Source organism: Anopheles arabiensis, chromosome 3, assembly GCF_016920715.1.
Source record: "Anopheles arabiensis isolate DONGOLA chromosome 3, AaraD3, whole genome shotgun sequence".
Classification (NCBI taxonomy): Eukaryota; Metazoa; Arthropoda; class Insecta; order Diptera; family Culicidae; genus Anopheles; species Anopheles arabiensis.
Window position 1 is genome coordinate 55,028,377 of NC_053518.1, and position 25,019 is coordinate 55,053,395.

At 40.7% G+C, this 25,019-nt stretch overlaps 3 protein-coding genes across 3 annotated transcripts in view; 1 reads left to right on the plus strand and 2 right to left on the minus strand.

Moving 5' to 3' along the window:
* Window positions 1-25,019, minus strand: part of LOC120900210 (serine/threonine-protein kinase meng-po) — a 320,097-nt gene that overhangs the window by 285,164 nt on the left and 9,914 nt on the right. The window lies entirely within an intron of this gene.
* Window positions 5,680-6,379, minus strand: LOC120900215 (myrosinase-binding protein 2-like). The gene is made up of 2 exons (XM_040306923.1): window positions 5,911-6,379; window positions 5,680-5,835 (listed from the first exon to the last, which is right to left on the minus strand). Exons 1-2 carry the CDS (start codon window positions 5,988-5,990, stop codon window positions 5,697-5,699), a joined length of 219 nt encoding a protein of 72 aa, XP_040162857.1. The 5' UTR covers window positions 5,991-6,379; the 3' UTR covers window positions 5,680-5,696.
* LOC120901068 lies at window positions 6,710-11,677 on the plus strand. The gene is made up of 8 exons (XM_040308774.1): window positions 6,710-6,940; window positions 9,591-9,820; window positions 9,879-10,024; window positions 10,084-10,174; window positions 10,527-10,712; window positions 10,775-10,936; window positions 11,005-11,256; window positions 11,417-11,677. The coding sequence occupies exons 1-8, from the start codon at window positions 6,883-6,885 to the stop codon at window positions 11,675-11,677; spliced, it is 1,386 nt and encodes a 461-aa protein (XP_040164708.1). The 5' UTR covers window positions 6,710-6,882.

Genomic DNA, 25,019 nt, shown 5'->3' on the forward strand with positions numbered 1-25,019 from the left:
TCGGATAACGATCAGGTATTGTGATGGCATTTAAACGCCTATAATCGCCGCAAGGTCTCCAATCTGAATCAGGTTTGGGTACCATGTGTAGCGGTGACGAAGCTGACGACGAGGATACTCTGCAGATTCCCAGATCCAACATGTGTTGAAATTCTGCTTGAGCAATCTTGTGCTTTTTCGGATCCAGACGTCGTGGTTTAGAAAATGGTAAGCTTCCTTTGGTTTCGATGTTATGTACTATCGAATGCCTAACTGGCTTTTTATAATCTGGTGGATCCACTAAAGTTGGATATTTTTTAAAAATTTCACCAAATATGCTCGATTCAATCATCCAGTTTTTGGGGGTAGGTGTATCCACTAAAGCGATGGTTGCGATCGTTTCTTGTCCTGTAAGATGACCGATCAACCTCTTTCTTTTTAAGTCGACCCACAAATCGTGCTTCGCTAAAAAATCAGCCCCAATGATTGGTCGATTCACTTCAGCAAGTGTGAAACAGTGCGAAAACACTCTCCTAAGTCCAAGACTTAACTGTAGCAACTTGGTTCCGTAAGTAGCAATAGGGCTACCATTAGCTGCTACTAGTTGGTGTTCAGCTTGTTTGATGACTTTTCCAAAAAGATTGTACGGTATGACGGACACGTCGGCTCCTGTATCTACAAGGAAGGTAAATGTTGTTTTTTCATCGTCAATGAAAAGACGAGAGGAGCCCAATATTGCTCTCGGGTTGCCCGCCGCTGCCGTTGAGCAAATTAGTTTTTTGCTGCGAAAAATTGCAGGGTTTTTGGCACCGTCGTGCTTGTTCGCCAAACCGAAAATGAAAATAACACATGGGGTGCTTCCGAACCTGTGATGGTGTTCTTGCACGTTTTTGGCTCTGAGATCTTTCTCGCTGTCTTCCTCTATTATTTCCTGTTTGGAAGGAAATTCTCCTTAGCATACTACGCAGTTCAGAAATTTCCTGTCGCAATATTGCAGTTTCATTCGAGGGATTTCTTCCCGAGCTTTCACTAGAAGAAACGCCTGCAATCAATGATACCGCTCCGGCTTGGGTTGCTTCCCACACCCTGTCTGCGATTTTAATTAGCTCATTGATTTCTCGGTTTCCGATGGCAATGAGCGCTACTTCCATTGTTTTTGGCAATCTTGATAACCAAAGCTTACGAATAAGCTCGGAAGTGAGGTTTGCAGAATCACCTGCCAGCTGAACCATGTGTCTGTAAAAATCAGACGGACTACGATCACCCATTTGTACGTGATACAACAACTGAGTGATTCGTTGTTCTTCACTCGCGTTAAGCCTTTCTAGAAGTTGACTTTTTAAATGTGAGTACGGGTTGTTTGGTAATGGCACAGTTATTATGTCCATTATTTTCGGCAAGACGTTTTTCGGGAGCACGCTTAGAACGTGAGAATATTTCGAGCGTTCCCTTGTAACGTTTGAAATATCGAACTCAGCTTCTGCTGCCACAAACCATGCGCTTGGAGCGTCTTCCCAAAAACAAGGCAATTTTGTGGAAATTTTTTCTATGGCCAAATGAGAGTTTTCTTGTTCCATCGTTCCCGCCACTGATGACGGCCCCGCGGCTCGCACCGGAATTGCACTGGGACCAGCATTTTTATCATCACTTTCGTTCTTTGACATTTTGGGTTCACAGAATATTCCCTATCTAATAAAAAAAAAAAAGTACCTAATTCTCTCTAAAATGCTTACACTATTGAGTTGAATTTTTTTTTTTTTTTATGAAAATTGCGTATTATGATGAAAAAAAATTTTTGTTTGAAATGTTTACGACGTATCACGAAACGATTGTGAAATATGTATAAATATGCATATATATAAATAGGTCGGCAAATTCAAATTTAATGCATGTTAATATTTAACGCAATAGTATATACAATAATAATATAATGATGGAACGCGGGAAAATACGTTATAATAAGAGAAAAGATAAAATAAAATAAAGGAACGAGCTCACCGATATCGTGGCGTATAGCGTCAGCAGCCGGTAGGTCACCACGAGGTTCTCAGCTCGTTGTTCTCGATAGCGGCTGCGGCGTTGTGGTTCATGCAGCAAAGACGATGCTACGCCGATGAAAATCTCGACACGTTATTGCGATGGCTGCGCCGACGAAAAACTGCACACGTCATCTACGATGTTGCACCGTAAAAAGCTGCACCCGTCATCCACGATGTTCCGCACGTTCGTTCACGTTGAAATCTGCGTCCGTTCGTTCACTATGATGTTCCGTCGAATGATTGGCACGTCATCTTATGCTGCTTCCCGTTGTTTTACACAGCTCGATTTCTGCTGCGCGATGGGTTAACGTGGTTTCCACCATACAGGATCGAGATGGCTGCTGCATGTGGTTTCCACCATACAGGATCGCGATGGCTGCTTCACGAGGTTTGCCACGTAGAAAATCGCGATGGCTGCGTCACGTGGTTTGCCAAATAGAGGATCGCGATGGCTGCTTCACGTGGTTTGCCAAATAGAAGATCGCGATGGCTGCGTCACGTGGTTTGCCAAATAGAAGATCGGGTTGACTGCATCACGCGGTTTGCCAAATAGAAGATCGCGTTGCTTCCTATGCCTTGTTCTTCACACGGGAAAATCGCTGCTCTGGCGTGGTCCCGTGTGACACTCGTCAGTTTTCGGAGGGCTGGCTTCTTCCCATCCGAAAATGAGAAAAAAAAACCCGTGAGTGGTTTCCTTTGCGACACTCACAATGTGGGCTACCGCATGGTCCGAAACGCGGATTTCACGATGGCATTCACCCCGTACGTTGGATTGACAGTGTTGTGTACAGAAACGGTGCAGTGTAACCGCGACTCGATGCTGTCGTGCAACTGACAGCATCCGACGTCCGAATGGCCGTTAAGAGCTTCGGGAGCGATCGGGCTACCGAGGGTCGGCACTCGATCATAGGCCGCGACCCGACACACACAACAGTCCTGGAGAATATATGTTATTTATATTAGAATATAAGTGGTTTATACAGAAGAGCCGCGTGTGCCTTAAATATCCTCAATTGTGCACCAGTCTGAAACACAAAAGACAGGTTTTGTAGTATTGGTAAAACACTGTCCACGCGGTGACGCGTTGCACTCTCCTTAATGTTCCGACACGCAGTGTATGTGTCCGTGTGCGTTATACTCCAGTCCTGCGCTGCAGCACGATGATAACAGGGACGTGAACAGCTGAAGAGGTGGGACCGTGATGTGCGTTAGCGACGACGGTTGTTGTTTCCTCTATCCATTGGCCATGCACTTAGCACTTGTTGCACTAATCACGACACTTTTCACGACACACTTCAGATCACGTCGGGGTCACCAATTTGTAAGTTTCTACAATTATATTCACTTTATTATGTTAATCGTGCGCAGGAGAACAGTATTGTCGCGGTATACCGGAGTATTAAGAAAGAGAGCTTATCCGATCGGATGCTCCTTTTTATACCTTCTCTCTCTCGCCTTACGCTCGCGCGCCTATTCCTTCTCGCGCACCTGTCCTTTCTCACGCACCTACGCACTTTCGCGAGGCTACGCATTTCTCGCGCTCATTATGCGTGTCCTGCCCGACTCTCCCGTTATCTCCTAAGCTCTCTAACTATCTACTTGAGACCCTAATTAACCCTTAATATCGCAGACCTCAAGTGATGAGAAAAAGCTGTCCTTCCCAATTCACTTAATTTGAACAGGCGAACACCACAGACAATAAACTTGGTCCAACATTTGCTGCTTTATACAATGCATAACTACTTGCCTTATATGTTGATATGAATTTGACTGCGTTTTTATACTTTTCCTTCATGTCGTCAAACAGCATTTGTAGAGCAGTTGTTTGCATAATCACAGATTTTTAAAATGTTTGTAACGAAGATTTTCCCAACGCAATGGAATTCTCCATTAACTCGCGCATATCGTTGAGGGCCTTTTGCTGCATTTCGTTACCATTATACGATTTTTTGTAGTCTTCTTTTGCAAATGGTGAATATGAATTTGAGACACTGAACCATAAATCAATTTTTTCTATAAAATCTGCCAAATCACTTGCTTCTGTAGTGTCATCGTATCTCCGTAATGAAATTGCCACTGTACGCGATAGAAGTTGCGCTGCTTTCCGAACATTTTGTTTTTCTTGACTGGTCATTCTTATGTGTCCAGTATTTATTTTAAATATGGGTGTAATTTCTGCAGCCATTCTACCTTCTAGAATTTTTTTGAGTGGTTCAATTGTAATATTTTTTTCTTTATACTTAAATCCATGGTCCACTAGCCAGTTTCTCGTTAATTTCAGCAAATTTGGCAGATCAGGAACAACGTACACATTTTGTTTTGTGACGGGATGCGGAAAGAAAGGGTTATTATAATCTGCTCCCAGTTTTTTCCAACAGCTCGTATTTGCTGGGTAATTATCACTTACTATTGCAACAACATTTATATTTGTTATGGCCCAACCTGCCTAACGGCTAAGGGCACTCACCGAAGACAGGCAATGGTCTTCGGGTGATGTGTGAGTGTAGCAGGTCGGGCCAGAGAGAGAGCCGAGCGGCAAAGTGCATTTATTATACTGTAGGCTACCGCACGGGCAACAAGAGGAAATAGATAAAGGCATATTCTATATATTCAGAAAGACGAAAGTGTACTGTATTCGATAGAAGGGTGGCGATATCACAACAATATTAATCTCGCTCAGTCTGTTTATGATACTTATAATTATGTCTTTTGATACTTATAATTATGATATCATCTAAAATGCCTTGTTTAAGATTAATTCTTTGGGAATATTTTTCCAATGTTGACGGCGCTGGCATTGGAATTTTCATATCATTTCGGAGATATCTATACGCTCGTTTGGAAAAGTATGTATTGTATCTCCCAGCACCTTTTTCATTTCAGGAACAAAATCTTCTTTTTGTATGCTTGTACTTTTTACGAGTTTAAGATCGTTTTCCAGGCACGTGTTTTGTTTCTTGAGAGCTGTATTTTCTTTTACAGCGGAATCCAGATGCTTCTTCAGAATCAAGTTAGCATCTTTTTATTTTTTTGCTTCATCCATAGTAAGGCAGAACCTCACATTTCACATGACAGATAGCAATTCGCTCAGATAGATCATGCGATTAATTTAATGACACGACCCGGAGTAGGTACGTGCGTACCGGAATCGTTTCCCACTAAATCCAATCCGTGGGTGCAACGCGTTCTAGTGGAACAGAATCTCTCTTCTTATCTTCTTTAGGCTCAACAACCGTTGTCGGTCAAGGCCTGCCTGTAACACCTGTGGACTTGGCTTTCAGTGACTAATTGATTTTTCCCCCTAGCAGGACAGTCAGTTACGTATGGCGGCACGATCCATTTGGGGCTTGAACCCATGACGGGCATCCAAACTCACTTCATTAACTTCATCACTTCACAATCATTTATGCCAACGGGCTTATGTTTCCTTACACCTACCGCAATACCTACAGAACCTACACTCTTAAAATTTTTTGCCGAATCTCGGTTAATTTTTGCCGAGATCTGTACAACTGAGATCTCGGCAAAGATCTCGGTTAAATTTCTGTTGCCGACATCTCGGTTAATGTCATTTTGTTTTGACGTTTACGTTTAACCGAGATTTTCGGTTGGAGCAAATCGAGATTTCGGCTAAATATAAAAACATTTTATTTTTATTTTAGTGATTTTATTTGCGTATCAAATGGGTTTTTTTGATGTGATGGAAAGCGTTGGGACAGGCGCCGATTCAACCGCCGGATGGGGTACAGCGTTTGGATGTGGTACCGGTACAGGAAAATGAGCCGGACAAGGAGCGGGCACTGGTACAGGCACGGTTCTGTAAAGCGGGCAGAGTGAAACAAGTCGGAGTGAACCCTTTTTAGATTTCATGTGATCGAGTGTTGATACTTACCTCGTGTAGGTGACCGGAAATGAATCCTGGAAGTTTGAACGGTCTGGCAAAGGTTGAACCAACCGGATTAGCTTCCACATCTGATCCTTGAATAGGGACTGCTCCGAGCGACGCTCTGAAGAGCACCGGTTGCGTGCGCTGATGGAGTTTCCTAGCCCCAACCCCGCTCCATACCTGTGCTCGATCGCACGCTACTGATTCTCGTTTTTTTCACGCTGAGAGACTCATTTTCACTTTTTTTTACATTTTTTATTTTACATCACAACATCACTCCGAAAGGTTTTCGTTTCATTAGCACGAGATTAACAGAATGGCGAATGACAGATAGAATACCGAGCCTCGGCTAATCCAAGTAGTAAAGCTGAAATCTCGGTTATTTTGACGGATTATCTCAGTGACAGCAGTGTTAACGTATGTGCTCGGCATGTTGTGTTGCCGAGTTTCGGTTCAAATATTTATTTAACTGATATTTCAGCTTTAAATGGTACTGATTTTCGGCTAGGTTTTCAACTGACATATCAGTAAGAATCGAAAGAGCCGACGGATGTGGGCAGTTTTTAACCGAGGTCGTGAAATATTTTTAAGTGTGTACAACCCAGTGTGTACACACTTAAAAATATTTCCCGACCTCGGTTAAAAACTGCCGAAATCCGTCGGCTCTTTCGATTCTTGCTGATATGTCAGTTGAAAAAACCCAGTAGCCGAAAATCAGTACCATTTAAAACTGAAATATCAGTTAAATAAATATTTTAACCGAAACTCGGCAACACAACATGCCGAGCACATACGGTAACACAGCTGTCACCGAGCTTATCTGTCAAAATAACCGAGATATCGGTTTGATACGTTTCAACCATCTTGGTAGCCGTGACTCGGTTTTCGGTCTGTCATTCGCCATTGTGTTTACAGCGTGCTAGTGAAACGAAACAATTTTGGAGTGGTTTTGTGATTTGAAGTGCGATAAAAGCGAAAATGGATGAGATTCTGAACATTCTGCAGGAAGAAGATGTAAGAATATACGAAGTGTTCCGTAAGTATCTTTGAATCACAAATGATTTTCATTTAAGCTGCCGGTACCTGGTCTAATTTGCTTCTTCTGTGGGGAAAAAGTGTTTGGCTATGTAGAAGAACTTCAGCATCATACTAATGCACATATTCGGCAAAAGCACTTTGATCCGGATCGTGTGTTTTATGATTGTATGGTACCAAAATGTCGATCGACATATAACCATTTCAAATCATTAAAAAGGCACATATTGCAACAACACCCACGTTCGCCCAAAACACCCGGTGCTAAAAGAGCTATCGGAGAAAGGCTCAATGAGATCCCAGACGAACCCGTAACAAAAAAATCAAACCACATTGATATGGAAACTGATTTTGACACCAATTCATGTCCGGCAACTGAAGAAAATTTTGCATTTTTTGAAGAAACAATCACATTGGAACAAATTAAAAAAAGCGTCGCTCTGGGTATTTGCAGATTGACGGCAGATGTTTCGCTTCCTCAAACCAAAATTTCGCAAATGATAAAACTTTGCGAACACCTAGTAAAAATGCTTGGTGTTTACTTCGAAGAAAAAACAAAGTCATTTTTAACGGAACGTAAAACTGATTTAGCTGCTCCAGAAACTATAAACTTTTTAAACAAGTTCCACGTAGAAGATTTGTTTTCGGAAGTATCAACGCGTTCAAAACAAACACAGTTTTTAAACAATTTGGCAGTTAGTATTCCAAGACCAGTAGAAAAATTGCTTCAAACACGAGAAGATATTCGGCATATTGATGGTATACCAACAAAAGTAATAGTTAACGAAACCTTCATGTATATACCCATCACTGAGACCTTGAAGCTAATTTTCAGAAATCCCCAAAACAGAGAATTAATGACAGATAATTTGCCGCCATACCCAACCCTCAAAGAATACTCTAGTTTCCGATCAGGAGAAACATACCAAAACAGTGAATATTTTAAAAAATTCCCCGACGCCATACGAATAAACCTTTATCAAGACGACGTGGAACTCGGAAATGCATTGAGCTCTAGAGCAGGTATTAACAAAGTATCGGTGTTCGATTTTAAAATAGAAAATTTTCCAAGCAGGTGGAATAGTTCTCCGAAAACAATATTTCCACTGATCTATTACACTTCTATAGACTCCAAAAAGCATGGCTTTAACAAGATCTTGGAACCTCTAATTCATGACCTCCGAAAACTGGAACACGGAGTAGACGTTTTCTACGGAACAGAAAAATATACTATTCGAGCAGTGGTAACGATGTTCTGCGGTGATACACTGGCTGTACATGAGGTTTTCGGACTAATGGGACCCATGGCAAAGTTCTTTTGCAGACTTTGCACTATACCAAGACCAGCATTTCACCAGAATCCGTTCCAAAATTTTCCCATGCGTACGACAGAGTGGTATGAATTCAACTTGGAGAAAGTTAATTCAGGAGCTATGAAGCCTTCAGATTGTGGATAATTGCGTGGTAATTGCATATTAAATGAGCTACAATACTATCACATTACACACAATTTTGCTTTGGATACTATGCATGACATAGCGGAAGGATTGGTGCCAATAACTATACAGCTAGTACTAGGTCACTATCACAAAATTAAGTCGTTGGGTTTCAGTGCATCATTCATCAATGATCGTATACATTTATTTGCCTATGGATACATCGACAAAAAGAATAGACCATCGGCGAACTTTACTGATGAAATGCTATCTAAACCCAGTAGTTACAAACTCAAACAGACTGCATCCTGCTACTACTACGTTCTTTTCCTTTTTTGTTTGCTGACAAAGTTCCCGCTAATTGCGAGTATATGCGTATGATCGGTCATTTGTTGAATATAACTCGTATTTTGATGTCTACAATAATATCTGACCATATGTTAGTATCATTAGAAGAACTTATTCGGTTGTATGAGGAGTCATTTTACAAAAAATTTCAACGAAGACTTAACAAAAATCACCACCTAGACCATTACATCCAGTGTATTAAAAAGAGCGGAAATATGAAACAGTATAATTGTTTAGTGTTCGAGCAAAAGAACAAACCAAACAAAAATCAATCATCAACTTGCAGAAATTTTAAAAATATTTGCAAAAGCTTAGCACAACGACAATGCTTTACAATGGCCATAGATATGCTAGATAATCCGTTTACTGATAATATTACATATTACGGAGGAAACTTAGTTAAGCGAGAACATTGTAACAGTGTTTGCTTCGTAGATTTGTGTGTTCCACATGTTTTTGTACCCAACAAAGCAACAGTAAATGGGATCGACTTCAGAAAAAACTTGCTAGTGTGCATAAAAAACCACGAAAATGAATATTATCCGTCGTATGGTATTATTGTCGAGATAGTGGTTATGAACAGTGCTATGTTTTTGCTGATTAAATTATGCAAAACTAACGGATATAATGATTGTCTAGAAGCGTACGAAGTTGCAGTAGGACCAACTGAAACATTTGTTTCGTTTGAAGAAATCCATTCGCATACTACCTTTGCCTTCTGGTCACCATTTGGAAGTGATAAAAAATATGTCTCCCGAAGGAACTATTGCCAGGATTATTGACAAGCGTATTATTATATTACATACTTAATAGGTTAGATTGGAAAATAGGAAAGATAGGTTGTAACTGATTAAACATTTCTTACAGTAAAAGAAGAAATAACGGACTTGGACACCTTCTTATCCCTGGACAACAATGATTTCACTAGACTACAGTTAACGACAAAAATGATAAAAATAATTCAAAAATATCAAAAACAGTATGGAGTTACAATTGACATTACAACGACTCCCAATGAATTTATGGAAGAAACGCAGAGAAATGAAGTACCAACCAGAAGCTTGAGTTCAACTTTCAAGATGCACAATTTTGACAAGGTGAGTATTATTGCTACGGCGTGATGTACATACAAAGAAGTAACTTTTTTTTTTAAAGGAAATTGACGTTAGCCTACTCCTTCTGAAAAGTGATGAAGGTAAACAAATCCATGAAACATTGACAGAAGGAATTAAACCCGACGAGGTCACCAACAAAAAAATAAATCGAATAATTTGCGATTGGCTAGCGGACAATTACGGCGTGTAAGTATTGTAAAAAATAAGAAAAATGTGAATTGATCTACTACTTTCATATATTTCAGGCGTCCACAAACGGAAAAAAAAGTAATGCTTGCAAAATCATTAATTAAAACTTATCCCATTCTGGCCTCGAACGTTTCAGATGTACCCTATGTAAGTAAATTATTTTTTATTATTTAATACCACCATTACACATGGTGATGCTGTCGTTAACTGTGTATATGTTTTAGACCGTAACACTTTTGTTTTGAATTTCGTGCTGTCTGTTCTGAATGCTGCTAGGATGTATTCGCAATCACTTCGATTGAATTATGTACAATATAACTGTGTAAATCCAAACATATCTGCTGGTGATTAGAACATACTAACAGCTTAATCACAGTATGTCTCACGAGATTCGAACGCAATGCAAATCATGTGTCAATTCACTGGAAAATATTTGGACAAACAGAACACTTAAAAACAGAACAACACGAATTTTAATCAAATTTCGAATATTTTACAGGCAGCGTGGTTTCATAAAGGTGGACGAGGAGCAGGACGGCATGCTGGTTCTATTCATTATAGAATGGAAACCCTTGCAAAAAGATCCTGTAGTCGAGTGTTCTACCGATCAAGACACGATGAAGCGACTCCATCTTCTTCAAAAATAATAACGAACGACGAATGTGGAGAAAATATTGATGATTTGGTAGCATCACATATGAAGTTTCTTATACTTGGATATAAAATTGATGTTAACCTTTTTCACAGGTGTACGAGTTAGAAACTATTGTTCCCTTGGAAAATTCAATGGAAAACATAAAATATTTATGGAAACAAACACTGGCTTACCGGCACGAAAAGCGTGCCAGAGGGATTTTTTCCCAATTTATGACCGACTGTTCTGCGGCTTCAGCCTTCGGAGGAGAATTGGTATGTCGATTATCTTCTATCTCGATGGAAGTAGGGATACATTTGTAGCTCAATTCTTCATTTTTCAGATATCTTTAGAATTCGAATTGATGAATCCTACTGCTGCTAAATTCGAAGACATGTGGAATGTAATCCAACAGAAAATATTGGAAAAATTTCGAATAGATTACAGGTACATAAAAAATGACCTGATTCAGTCACTATGTCTGGTACGAGAAAAAAATACTATAAGAGGAGCCAAGCGAACCCGCGAAGAAGACTATAAAGAGAATGATGCGCGTACATTAAATCCACTTCACGGAATAATCGATTGGATTGATGTAAGTGATGTTAGAGGATTCAACAAGAGTTTCTATTACAGCTAACAATTGCAATTGTTGCAATTCTAATAATCACATTAACCTCATATTTTTCCCACAGACCTCGTGCTTAGAGACGATGTTTAATCCTCTATTTTTATGTTTCTTCTTCTTTTTTTAGTTCGAGACTTCATTTCCGACACCTGATGTCCCGCGCATTATAATTGTTGCCAAAATGTTTGAACTCGGCGAATGCTACGTGGTGTGGAAAAACAGTACGATTCATGTAGGAAACAATTTGATTCGTGCATTCATCGTTCTTTGTCAAGCCTTTACAGTTTTCAATGTAAAATGCTATGCGGCTGACAAACTTTTCTTTTCATTTTTCATGCTTCATGCTTCAAACTTGGAGCACTCAGTACAACTAGTAATAAGTTTTTAAACCAGCTGTTTTAAAATCAAGTTTATAAAAGAATTTATTTACATTCTCCTTATTTAAAAAGCGCACCTGCTTTTGAATAGCCAGGTGAAAAGCAAAATTCTAGTGATTAGAATAATAATATGAATTCATCTGATATAATCAATATAAGATTTTACTATGAAATATTAGAACTTTCATCGGAAATAATTAACCCACTTCAAAAAGGTATAATAGCGTTTTTTTCTTATTGAAAATTCAATCAAATTATTTAAACAATTTTTTATGCAAATAAAAAAGGACTGGCATTCCAAAATGATTGTTTTTATTTTTTGCCGAAATCTCAGTTAACCACAAACGAAAATCTCGGTTAAACGTAAACGTCAAAACAAACCGAAATTTCGGCAACCGAAATTTAACCGAAATATTTGCCGAGATGTCAGTTGTGCGGATCTCGGCAAAAATTAACCGAGATTCGGCAAAAATTTTTAAGAGTGTACTTGTACCTTACTGGTTGTCCCCAATGATTCCGAGTTGCTTACGGATGGCTCCGACTCAGCAGGTGTGGGTCGATCCGCATAAACTTAAGCGATAGTAATTATACTATGATAGAAAAGTTTGAATGCCCGTCATGGGTTCATGCCTCGAATGGACCGTGCCTCCATACGTAGGATTGACTATCCTGCTATGTTAACAATAAGTCACTGAAAGCCAAGCTCACTTGACCAACAGCGGTTGTTGTGCCAAAAAAGAAGAAGGACCGTTTGAATGTGAATCAAATCACTTGCCGCCTTTACAGGAAAAAAATATCTCAAAACCTCTCAACAAAATCTTGTGTATCCCATCTCTTTACTTTAGTAACGACACAAAATTAATTTAAAAATTTAAATTAAAAACTTCACGCGTTCTTTCTGAATAAAAAAAAAAATACTTCCCGCGTTACTCTGCGTGTAGAACTGTGATAAAAAGGATAAACTATGTGTATCTGTCGTTACGTGTCCTTAGTTACCGTTACGTGTGCTTGCTCGTTCCCTCAACACAACAGCATCAACACGTTTCATCCAGATGTATCTGCATGACGCACACGATGCATCCGGTCATAGAAACATGACTTCGGTGCTGCCAGCCAGCCAGCCAGTGAGCTGAGTAATTGGTGCTCTTAGGAATAGTTAAGAAAAAATATGCACTACGCGAACTAAACGGATCCTGGGAAACCAAGGGGATACACACTAACATCGCTCTTTATCCACAACTTTGCTCACTATTAAATTATCATTTTGATCTGTTTCCCGCTTAAATTTCCTTGAGAAACTTTACTGCACGACACTCAGTGGCGGATTAAGGGTATCAGGGGCCCTAGGCGGTAAGACGAGTTGAGGCCCCCTGTAAATGCTAAATGATGGGGAAGGAGGGTTTGTACTGGCACTGAACTTGCTGTTGGGAAATTGAACAGTAAACTTGAAATGCCGTCGAGGGGGCCCTACGATTATCAGTCACAGGCTAAGACAAAGTCTGGAAGGGGGGGGGGGGCAATCATTCGCCAACCTCGGGGCCCCAAACGTCCATCCTTCCATGGGCCCTTGTCGCTAGTACTATGTCCATACAGCGTACTATAGACTAGCGATCTACGGGGCCCAGGCGACCGCCTAGTCTGCTTACCGTTAGATCCGCCACTGACGACACATAAATATTTTCGGCAATCCTGATTTCGTTTTACAGATGAAATGAAGTTTATGTTTAAATAGTACACGGGATGTAATTTATGTAATATTGCTAAACACTACTATTATAACAATATAAATATTCATTTACTTACCGCCACAGTTGAGCTTCCGCAATTGTCCATTTTGCATTAAGGGAGCATGATGCAGTTGGTAAACCTCTGGCTGAAAATGAGAAGAGCAAATAACAGAACAATTAGTAGGTTCCCAATCCTCACCACGATTGCAAAATTTCTTCCAGACACTGCGAAACACAGTTTCTTTCGGAAATTTATGAAATGCCGTATTTGTTCCCAGTTGTTTCACTTTGCAACGATTGTTGCTAAAACAAAACACAGAACACGAGATAGGCATGATGAAAAAAAAGATTCCTGAATGGGATGAATGGATAAAAATCGCTTTTAGGCAGAGAAGTATCCCAAGATGCGGATTGTTTATGCAATGCATGAACAAAAGTGTGATGAAATGGTAATAAACCGCCAAAAGAGATTCCTGAGAATTTTTGAACAATCGAAACGTAAACAAGACACCAATACATGTACAAGAGGTATTCTTGCCGTCAAAATCGGTGCCCAAGATGGTAGCTGTCAAACGGGCTAATATGTGACCTGATATCTCAACAGACCTTGATTGCAAGCATTTTTTTTGCTGTCCATCCAGCGATTGATAGCTTGGATTGCTCGAAAAACATTCGCCACAGGCTGCTAGACTCCCACTACCTCAGTGAAAATGTGTGTTTGCCCGCCATGCAATTGACAGCGATTTGCGAGGGCGCGCGAGGGCTCGCACGCCATCAACCCGTCAAACATTGCGAGGGTTGCGAAAGATTTCATGTGCTCGAAATCTTATGTTATTTAAAAAATCGTTGATTTTTATTCAAGGATTATTTTTTGTGCGGTAGTATTTGGCGAAAAGATCACTATTTAAATTTTTGTGGATTTTTGAAAACTAAAATGTCAAAATTCAGGTGTTTAGTATGCTACAAATCGCACTGTTATACCTGCTCTCGGGGTGCTATAATTGTTGGATTTTGGGTTAATATTAATATTTCAAATATGAATTCAAATGGGAAAACACGCAGGAATTACAAGGAACTAAACCATAGGATATAGATAAAACTACTTGACTAATTAGGACTGCATGAAATGAACTGCTCGAACTACACGAATGAACTTTGTAATGAATTATGTAATGAACTATGGGACAAACGAATATACAGTTGCAAACAGACCGACGATTAAGGTGCACTCTTTTCATTCTCATCAAATTTACACAAGTTAATATCACAGTCCAGTACTTTAGTGAATATATTTCACAATAATTATAACTGCTAAAACTAGGGGTGAAAAAACTACCAAGGCTCGCAAGCTCTTTAATGTGAGGGCTCTGGGGCGGTGAACTTGTATGGCGTGCGAGCCCTCGCGCGCCCTCGCGATTCGCTGTCAATTGCATGGCGGGAAGTTTACCGCCCCAGAGCCCTCGCATTGAAGAGCTTGCAAAAAACCTCCGCAAAAAAAAATCCAGGAATAAAAATCAAAGATTATTTAAAATACCATAAGATTTTGAGCAGATGAAATCATTCGCAACCCTCGCTATGTTTGGCGGGTCGTAAATCGCTGTCAGTTGCGTGGTGGGAGTAGTGGAGTGTGCATCAACGCCTAATGTGACAGTAGTGTGAACACCTTATAGTTTATATTAACCTTTGCGTTCACACCTTTCCTTATTTTGTTACCTTGACTTATACTATGTAAATATATTGATCAGACAATAAATGAACTCTATAGTTGAGCTTAGATCGTCAGCCAGAACGGAACCACTGCGTTTGTTGGAAATTATTCCTTTTATCAAGCTTAACTCAACAGGTTATGGGCCCAGTTAGAGGCTAAGTGCATAATTTCTGCTGAATAATCTTTTGACCAGTCAGAGTCGAGTACGTGTGTGAAAATTACGAATGAATTCGGTCGTCCTTCCGAATAGAAATCCACAGTGCTAAGCAGCTACGAGAAGTACAGAGTACAAAATGGTGGACAGCAAGATGTCGTTCCCGAAACTAAACGCAACAAATTGGAGCACTTGGAAAGTGCGTATAGAAAACTTGCTACAACGTGATGATCTTTGGGAGGTTGTGGTGAAGCAATCGGAGGCTAAGAACAAAGCAGCTGATGATTGGATGTCCAACAATAGGCACGCTAAGACAACTATCATCTTATCGTTGAAAGACAATCAGCTACAATTAGTGAAAAACAAGGAAACGGCACATGACGTTTTCAATGCTCACAAGAAACATCACGAGAAAAATACGTGATCGGTAAAAGTTACACTACTTGTTACGTCCGGTGTTGGGGTGATATGGGACGGAGGCCGATTAAAACTCCGGACACAACGTTTAAACTTTACAAAACATATATTACAAAAACTGCTTAAAGCTAACACGCTAAAAATAACTGTCCGCGGCACGTCTGTGTTCCCTCGCTGCTGAACCCCGAAGAGCCGCACGATCGGCTTTCGCGCACGATCGCAGCCTCCCTATCGCTGACACCGAAACGTCTGACAGTTGTCGCACGGTCACGACAACCCAGAGTACCAATGTCGTGCGGCGCTGCTAGCGCCCGCAACACTACTGAAGAAGCTTTGCGTGTTGAACCAGGCAGAGCATGGCGATGTTGAACAGCATTTGTTTAAAATCGACGAATTATTCGATCGCCTGAGTGCAGCGATCTGGCTCTGACACCGACACGAAAATATGCATGATTTTTTGTAGCCTTCCCGCATTGTATGATACGTTAGTGACAGGACTCGATTGTTTGTCGGATGACGACATTTCCGTGGAATTGCTGCGATCGAAAATAGCGGATGAAAGCCAGCGCAGGATCGAACGTGAGTGTGGCTCAAACAATAGGAGCGACAAAGCACATAGCTCAGCAGAAAATAATCGACACCGTCCTCCCCCTATTTGTAATTTTTGTAAGAAGCCCGGCCATCTCATGGCAAATTGCAAAAAGAGACAAAACCAAAGTAAGAACAATGGCAACGCGAAGACGATGGTTTTGAGCGATGTTCCTGGAACAGCGTTTGTTGTTAACGGTGGGTGCAGCAACGCTTGGATTATCGACAGCGGTGCCAGTGCTCATATATGCAACGACAAAGCCATCTTCACCGAATTGAACGAATTTGCTGGAGGTTTTATAACGCTCGCAAATGGTGAAAAGAAAAGGGTTCTTGGTGAAGGAAAAGCGGTTATTTCTGTGATTGATGGTAATCAGGAGAAGCGGCACTTTACCTTCAGTGACCTGAAATATCTGCCCGGATTAGAAGCAAATCTAATCTCAGTAGATGGCTTGGCGAAGAAAAATATGAGTGCGATATTCGACTGCGAAAGGTGCAAAATTATCGACACGCATGGAAATATCGTGGCAACTGGAGTATGGTACAATGGTCAGTACTATCTACAATTGGCGGAGTCGTCCATGAGAGCAGCCAGCGACCAACATCAGAATTGTCAGCATCAGTGGCACCGACGTCTGGGACACCGCGATTGGGCAGCCATCGAGAGAATCAACAAGGAGCAGCTAAGCACCGGGATGAAGATCATCGCTTGCAGCGTAAAACTGGTGTGCGAGTGCACACCTGTAGGCAGCAGGGGAAATCTACCCGAACCCCCTTTCCCAGCTGTGACCGACCGGAAGTCGACGAAGGTGTTGGCAATCGTGCACACAGACGTATGTGGTCCGATGGAAACACAAACACCGAGTGGCAACAGGTATGTAATGCATAAAGTCCATGATTTTAGCAGATTTACCGTAACTTGTTTACTGCAGAAGCAATCAGATGCCACGGAGAAAATATTCGAATACGTAGAGGAAATATTTTCGGCAGAAAACCTCGTTTTATTCGTTCTGATGGTGGAGGGAAATTCGACAACACAAGGTTGCGAAAATTTTACGTTGATAATGGGATCAAGCCTCAGTTCACAACACCCTATTCCTCTCAATCCAACGGCAGAACGAAAGAATCGATCGATCACCGAGATGGCTACTTGTATGCTGATCGATTCGGGTATGGATAAACGTTTTTACGGGTGTAGCGATGCTAACGGCAACATACATGCAGAACCGCTTACCATCTAGATCCGTTAACAAAACACCGTATGACCTTTGGTGGAATCGTAAGCCGGACTTAAGACACATACGCATTTTTGGTAGTGACGCTTATGTTCATTTGCCGAAAGTGAAACGAAATAAGTTAGACGATAGAGCTATAAAGCTAAAACTAGTTGGATACTCCTCAGAGTATAAAGCCTATAGATTTGTGAATCCTGAAACTGACGACATAACAATAAGTCGAGACGCCCGGTTCATCGAACATGAAAATAGAAACAGCTTTGTAGAAGTTTCATTAGTTTCACGTTCTCAAAAGAATGCAAGCGATGACAATGACGAAACTGTAATCGCACAGACAGGCAAAGGGGCATCAGGAGAGGAGGAGATCCAAAACACATAAACTACAGAAACAGATGAAAATGCTCGCCCAGAAAGAGTAACAAGACCACCTCCGTACCTTGAAGATTATGTTTTAGAGTATACAGCTGGCGTAGCTTCGTGTGCTCGTGAAGAACGTTTAAATGTAGAAGAGGCCATGAAAGAAGCAGAGTGGCGTGAAGCCATGGCGTCCGAAATGCAATCACATCATAAGATTGGCACATGGGAATTGGTACCACTTCCTAAGGGACGTAAAGCCATTGGTTCAAGATGAGTATTTAAAATCAAAAGAAATGAGCAACATGAAATAGTTAAGTACAAAGCTCGTGTTGTAGCCAGTGTTGTATACTGTTGACATTTTTTTTACGTACGCAGTAGGCTACTGGTCAAAATCATTTTTTGTACATCACATTCACTGTTGCCATGACACGACTGTTGAAGAACGACATTCATTTCTTTAGTTACCGTCAGTGTCTTTGCGATGACATGACTGTAAAAAAATGTAGATTGAATGTCAAATCGCATTCATCTTGTGAATCCAGAACTGCCTGGTGCCTTTACCGATCGTAAGTGACTGAAAAATCAAATATTTTAACTTGGCCAGTGCGAAAATCAGTGTCTTCTTGCTGGTGTACACGAATTTAAAAGAAAAAATGTTACAAAGGAAAAGGCGATGTAGTGCACTCGAAAATAAAAAGTCAAATGAATGTCGCCAAAAAATGTCATCGAATCAAACGACATTTTTTACATGACTGTAGAATGAAAGAGTGAAAACTGAATTCGAAGCTTCAAATCGTGTCAAAGTAGGCAATTTCATGTCAAAGAACGTCACCGCTAACAACACTGGTTGTAGCACAAGGTTATACGCAGCGATTTAGCATTGATTACAGTGACGTGTATGCTCCAGTGACAAATCACTCGACATTTCGAACTTTTCTCACTGTTGCATGTAAACAAAAAATGACAGTACGCCATCTGGACGTGAAAACGGCATACTTGAATGGAACACTAAGGGCGGTGGCAACGCTCATCGGATGCGATTTTATCGGATGAGATTTATAGGGGATTTGACAGATAACGTCGGACGACGAAATCTGTCCGATAAAATCGCATCCGATCAGCGTTACCACCGCCCTAACTGCCCATTTTGCATAAAAATTACATCAATATGCTACTAAATCATGGCTCAGACGCGAAGAGAAACGAGTTCACCGCTCCAAGAAGCATGCTTTGAAAGAGCCAAACATGCGGGAACTCGAACAAACCAGAGAGGCGTACGGACCGACACGAAAGTTTTACCAAGCGATAGCAGTTCACCGAAAAAACATTGTATCTAAGGTAACCTGCTTCTTTCTTCTTCTTCTTTATTTTGGCGAGTGAGTTACAATCTTCTATGGTTGAGGCCAACGCATATTCAAAGATATACCACTCTATGAGGGTTTTCGACTCCTAGAATCATATACCCGTTTTCTTACTTGACTCTTATAATTTTTACAATGCCTACGTTTTTTGGTTTCACAGCTACAAAATTAAACTCTTATTATTGTCTTTTGTATACATTATGTTATTTCCTTGATCATTTTACCTGTTTTGTCTTTCCACTGTGCTTTAAATATTTCTTGTGTGATGTTTGATTGTTCTTCTCTTTCTTTTGTTAGTTTTTTACAATAGAATAATTGATGTTTCCCGGTTTCAGGCACTCCACACTCTTCACAGTTGCCGTCTTCCACTATTCTCATAACACTCAACCAATGTTTGGATAGATCATGCCCGGCTAATATTCTGTAGGTGATTTTTGTTTCAATGGCTGTGATTGCTATGTTAGTGTGCCACGGATTTTCTTCAAATTTCGTTTGATGCTCAAAAAATGTTTTTCCTCTCTTCTCTACTTCTAGTCTGTACCACTCCTTTTTTGTGTTATTATTTTTGTTTTAGTATGTTTTTTATATCTACCATGCGTAATTTGTTGTTTTCCACGATATTCGATGATATTCCCCTCTTAGCTTACTCATCTGCCCTTTCATTTCCGTTTATATCTATATGTCCCGGTATCTATTTTATTTCTGCATTGAGTGTGTGGCATCTTTTAATTATATTGTATATTGTTTTTTTTCTATTTTGTTGCTATATTGTTCTCTTTTAATAATATTGCAGGCTGCTTGACTGTGTATATGATTGGATTTGAAATGTGTTTTTGTTCTGCTATTTCTAGCGCCTTTTCTATTGCTTTTATCTCCTGGTAACCTGCTGTCGCAACAAGGATGGAGATCTGGTTAGTAACCAGTCAGAGGTCCTCTCGCGATGTGCTCAGTACTTTGATGAATTAGTCAACGAACAGTTTAGCGAACAGCTAGAAGCGCCATTAGCATATAGTGTCATGCTACTGCCACCTAGCATAGAAGATACACGAAAGGCTATCCGTCGGCTGAAAAATAACAAGGCACCCGGAACCGACGGAATTGTAGCCGAACTGGTCAAAATTGGAGGTGCACGACTAGAAAACGAGATTAATCAAATTGTCACTGAGTTGTGGGATAGCGAATCGATGCCTTGTGATTGGAATCTCGGCATCATCTACTCCATATACAAAAAGGAAGACAGGTTGGACAACTACAGGGGTATTACGGTGTTGAATACCACCTATAAAATATTCTCCCTGATCCTTCAGGATCGCCTTGTCCCGCACGTCGAAGAGATAGTCGGAAACTATCAAAGAGGATTCCGAAACGGAAAATCAACCACTGATCAGATCTTCACCATGCAGCAGATCTTGGAGAAGATGACTGAATACAGAAACGACACATACCATCTCTTCATAGACTTTAAAGCCGCATACGATAGCATAGCCAGGGTAAAACTGTACGACGCTATGAGCTCATTTGGAATCCCGGCCAAACTGATAAGGCTAGTTAGAATGACTATGACCAACGTCACTTGCCAGGTGAGGGTGGATGGAAAACGATCAGGACCTTTTGCTACCACCAAGGGTCTGCGCCAAGGGGACGTGCTTGCCTGTCTCCTTTTCAACTTGGCGCTAGAGAGGGCCATCCGCGACTCGAGGGTGGAGACTACGGGAACCATCTTCTATTAGTCAACCCAGATCCTGGCATACGCTGATGATATAGACATCATTGGTCGGCGGCTCGTAGCAGTAGCCTATGTAGCAGAAGCCTACCAAGGGATTGAGCAGGCGGCAGAGAGCCTCGGATTGCAGATAAACGAGGCAAAGACCAAACTGATGGTGGCAACATCAGCGGACCTACCAATAAATAAACATAATCTACGAAAGCGTGATGTACAGATAGGTGTACGCACTTTTGAAGTCGTCCCACAATTCACCTATCTTGGGTCAAAGGTCAGCAACGACAACAGCATGGAAACTGAGTTGTGCGCAAGGATGCTGGCTGCCAACCGTTCATTCTACAGCCTGAAAAATCAGTTCACCTCAAAGAACCTGTCACGACGGACGAAGCTGGGACTATATAGTACCTATATAGTTCCGGTACTCACATACACCTCTGAGACATGGACACTGTCCAAATCTGACATAACCCTCTCAGCCGCGTTCGAGAGGAAGATGCTCAGAAGGATACTTGGCCCCGTATGTGTGGAAGGAAAATGGAGGAGCCGATATAATGACGAGCTATACAAGATGTACGGCGACCTCACTGTCGTACAGCGTATCAAGCTCGCCAGGCTCCGGTGGGCTGGCCATGTTGTACGCATGGAAACGGACGACCCAGCCCGTAAAGTTTTTTTAGGCCATCCACAAGGACAGAGGAGGCGTGGTAGGCCCAAATTGAGGTGACAAGATGGCGTGGAGGCGTCCGCCATTAAGGCCTGGATAACGGACTGGCAGATGAATGCACGAGACCGTGAGCGGTTTCGGACACTCCTGAGGCAGGCCAAGACCGTAAAGCAGTTGTAGCGCCAGATAAGTAAGTAAGTATGCTACTAAACCTTATTTTGCATTTTTCTTGGTTATTTGTTATGTAAGGATTATGAAACTTACATGGTGTTCATAGCACACTCTAATGAATACATCTTGAGCATTTTAAAGTATCTTGATAGTAAAGTAATCCTTAAATAGAAGAACTTCTAGAGAAATTCTACGGCTCTTTCAACCCCGTTCCAGCGCTGGTCGGTCTGACCTTATGTTCCGCATGTCGGCTGTCTTCAATACTGTCTCGGATTGCTTCGACTTCGACATCTCGACTCAGTGCTTCAAGGAACGTCTCCGGCTTTTGCCGTGGCTGCAGTGAATTGCGATGCGAATTGTGTTTTTGTTATGATTTTTTTTTTTTTATTTTTTTTAATGAACTGTTACATCTTAATTAAGCCATACGGCCCGTTGAAGATTAATAAATAAATAATAATAATAATAATAAATAGAGTCTGCACATTTTGCCCCGCTTTCCCTTACTTTTAATCCGGTTGTCCGTACATCCGTTCTGTTAGGAAATGACAGTTCAATACAAAGTACAGTAGAACGTCGATTATCCAGGGACGGATTAACCGGCGGGCGGCTTAACCGTGCGCTTAAATCTGACAGCTTTGCTATCGTGGCGAACATTTAAAGCGATATTGAAGTTCGTAAACATTATTTTTGTGCAGCTACCTAGTGCCTGGTGCTATACTCGAACTTCATTTTTGTTCATCAACAGTTGTTAAACCTACTTAAACCAGTTGTTGTTGATGAAAATTATATTATAATAATGATTAATCGATTGAATCATAGTAAATTGTTAGTAAAACCAGTGAGTTTTATAACTGCCCAAATGACAATCCAGCCTGCTCTCACTATGGCGAGCTCAATGACAGCTGCTTCAACCCATACTGAGAGGCTATCATCGTTTCCTCCTGCGTACTGAGCAAGCTTGTTTTTTCCCCTCGCTGAGGCGAGATGATTTTGTTTGTATGGTGAGCAAATCTATCGCCGATGATTGCACTAATGAGATGATCAAGCAACAGCCACTCACATGATGAAATCATGATGAGGTCGGATTTTGGAGTGAGTAAAAATTTCTTCCCCACATCGAGCCGCCATTGTGTTGTGGTTTGAGGAGAACATTGGATCATCTACGAATTGTTTACATTTGTAAAACGTGCAATAATTGACCGTGGGCTACATTTCTCGATTCTTTTGTTGAAAGAGCATATCAAATATCCCAAATCAGTTAAAATATAGTGAAATATTGTACCGGACACACGATGCTTAGAAGAAAACATAAAATCAAACATGGGAAGATGATGAACATCTTACCTTACTAATAGTTGATTTACAGCCTCTAGGTAAGTGTAAAACACCCAACAGAGTGCTGTTGTCCATGTTAGAAAACGTTTTTAAATTGCAGAGGGTGATTCTTTCTCCGTCACAGGCATCAACAAAACATGAAGCAGCGTTTAACGATGAAGAAGATACCCAGTTCTGCGATAACCATTAACGTTGAAAATCAAGAGGAATACATGGATTGAAAATACTTAAAGAGAATACGCATCGAGTCGAATTTAAAACGGAAAATAATGGTACAAAAAGCGAAAATAATGGCAAAGAAAACGAGTGCGGCTGGGCCGCAATACCTTCCAATATTTCATGAAAGGCCATTTTTTGGATTGCCATGATTGTTAGCAATGGCGGATTAAGACGAATGGAGGCCCTAAGCGGTCACACAAATGTAGAGGCTTGGTTGAAGCGTCTAGCAGGGGATTGTATAAAATATCCTAACCAGAGAAGGATTGAGTAGCAATTATAATTGTGAGCGGGGCGTAGGTGCCATTTTTGGGGCCTCAGGCCGACACAGATGTTCGATACTTAAACAACTGAATACGATAGAAAACATTAAAACTGAGGAAAATACACATCTAATCAATTACTTAAAAAGTAGTATAATTGTATTGATTCGTGATGTATTTTGTATTTCTGACCTGCATGCACAATTCTAAAACATTCCAATGAATCACAGAAAGGCCTAAAGCCTAAAGGCCTGCCTAATAAGCTTGAAAATAACACCCGGCAAAGAACACTAAAAAAGCTAAATAAAATCACGTGGTTTTAATGATTTGTAGTGTAAATTGAGTGACAGAACCGGCTGGCCACATGTACATAATATATGCTGTTTTGCAGTGCTCTTACATCCTCAGTTATTTTCAAATTCATCCATGCTTAGAGAGCGTACACTCCTTTTCCACTGCTAGTCACATTGGAATTGCTTCAGTCATTATTTGCACTTGGCGGATTTATACATACTGTTTTTACAAATTTTCTCCAAATCCTTTTTCTTTGTTTAGCCTGGATCCTAAATCAGCAGCTTCCATTCAAAAAGAATCAAATTTAGTTTCCACAATTCTCGAAAACAAAATTCATTACATGCACTCTCCATCGTTTGCTCTTCATCATTCCTTGTTGTTTCTTGAACACCATTCAATCATCAAAGGCAACACGATATCATCGTCAATATTTTCACTTGTGCGTGGATCTATTTCTGCTTCAAGGTTCGATGCGTCTACTAGTGCCTTTTAAACGACCCAAATTTCGAAGCCTTCTATGATTTACAAGTTTAATAGAGCTGTTCTGACTTGATGTACTGCGGATCAAATCCAACCACGGCAGTACAACAAGTCAACAGATGAACTGAATAGAAAGGAAGAGTCAGAGTGTACTAGGGATGGTAACGGTGGAAAAAGTGAAAGAGGGGAATACCCTTTTTTCGCCATGACTACCATGACGATGATTGCACTGATTTTCCCCTTCCTTTTTTCTCACAGCACGCTGCTCTTAGTGAGATCGCTTTCGTCTGAAAAGCGGAACGGAAAGCGACTTGCATCAAATGTCAACCAGATTTTCCGTGCTGAAATTGTCATCCGGGTGTTATATGAATTTGACATTTATTGGACTATTGTCCGTGGATATCGATTAACCGGCAACCGTCCGGTACCGAGCTGCCCGGATAATCGACGTTCTACTGTACGTACCGAAAAGGATATTAAAAAAATCATTATCAGAGTACATTGTAATAACGAAAAGACTAAAATTCGTGACATATTTGAAATATCTTTCCATTCAAAGAATTTTCCATTTAATGAACATAAAGGTAATTAAAACTGGCTAGGTTTTACCAAACATAATAAAAATATCAAAACAACTTCCAGAATTTGTGACAAATATAA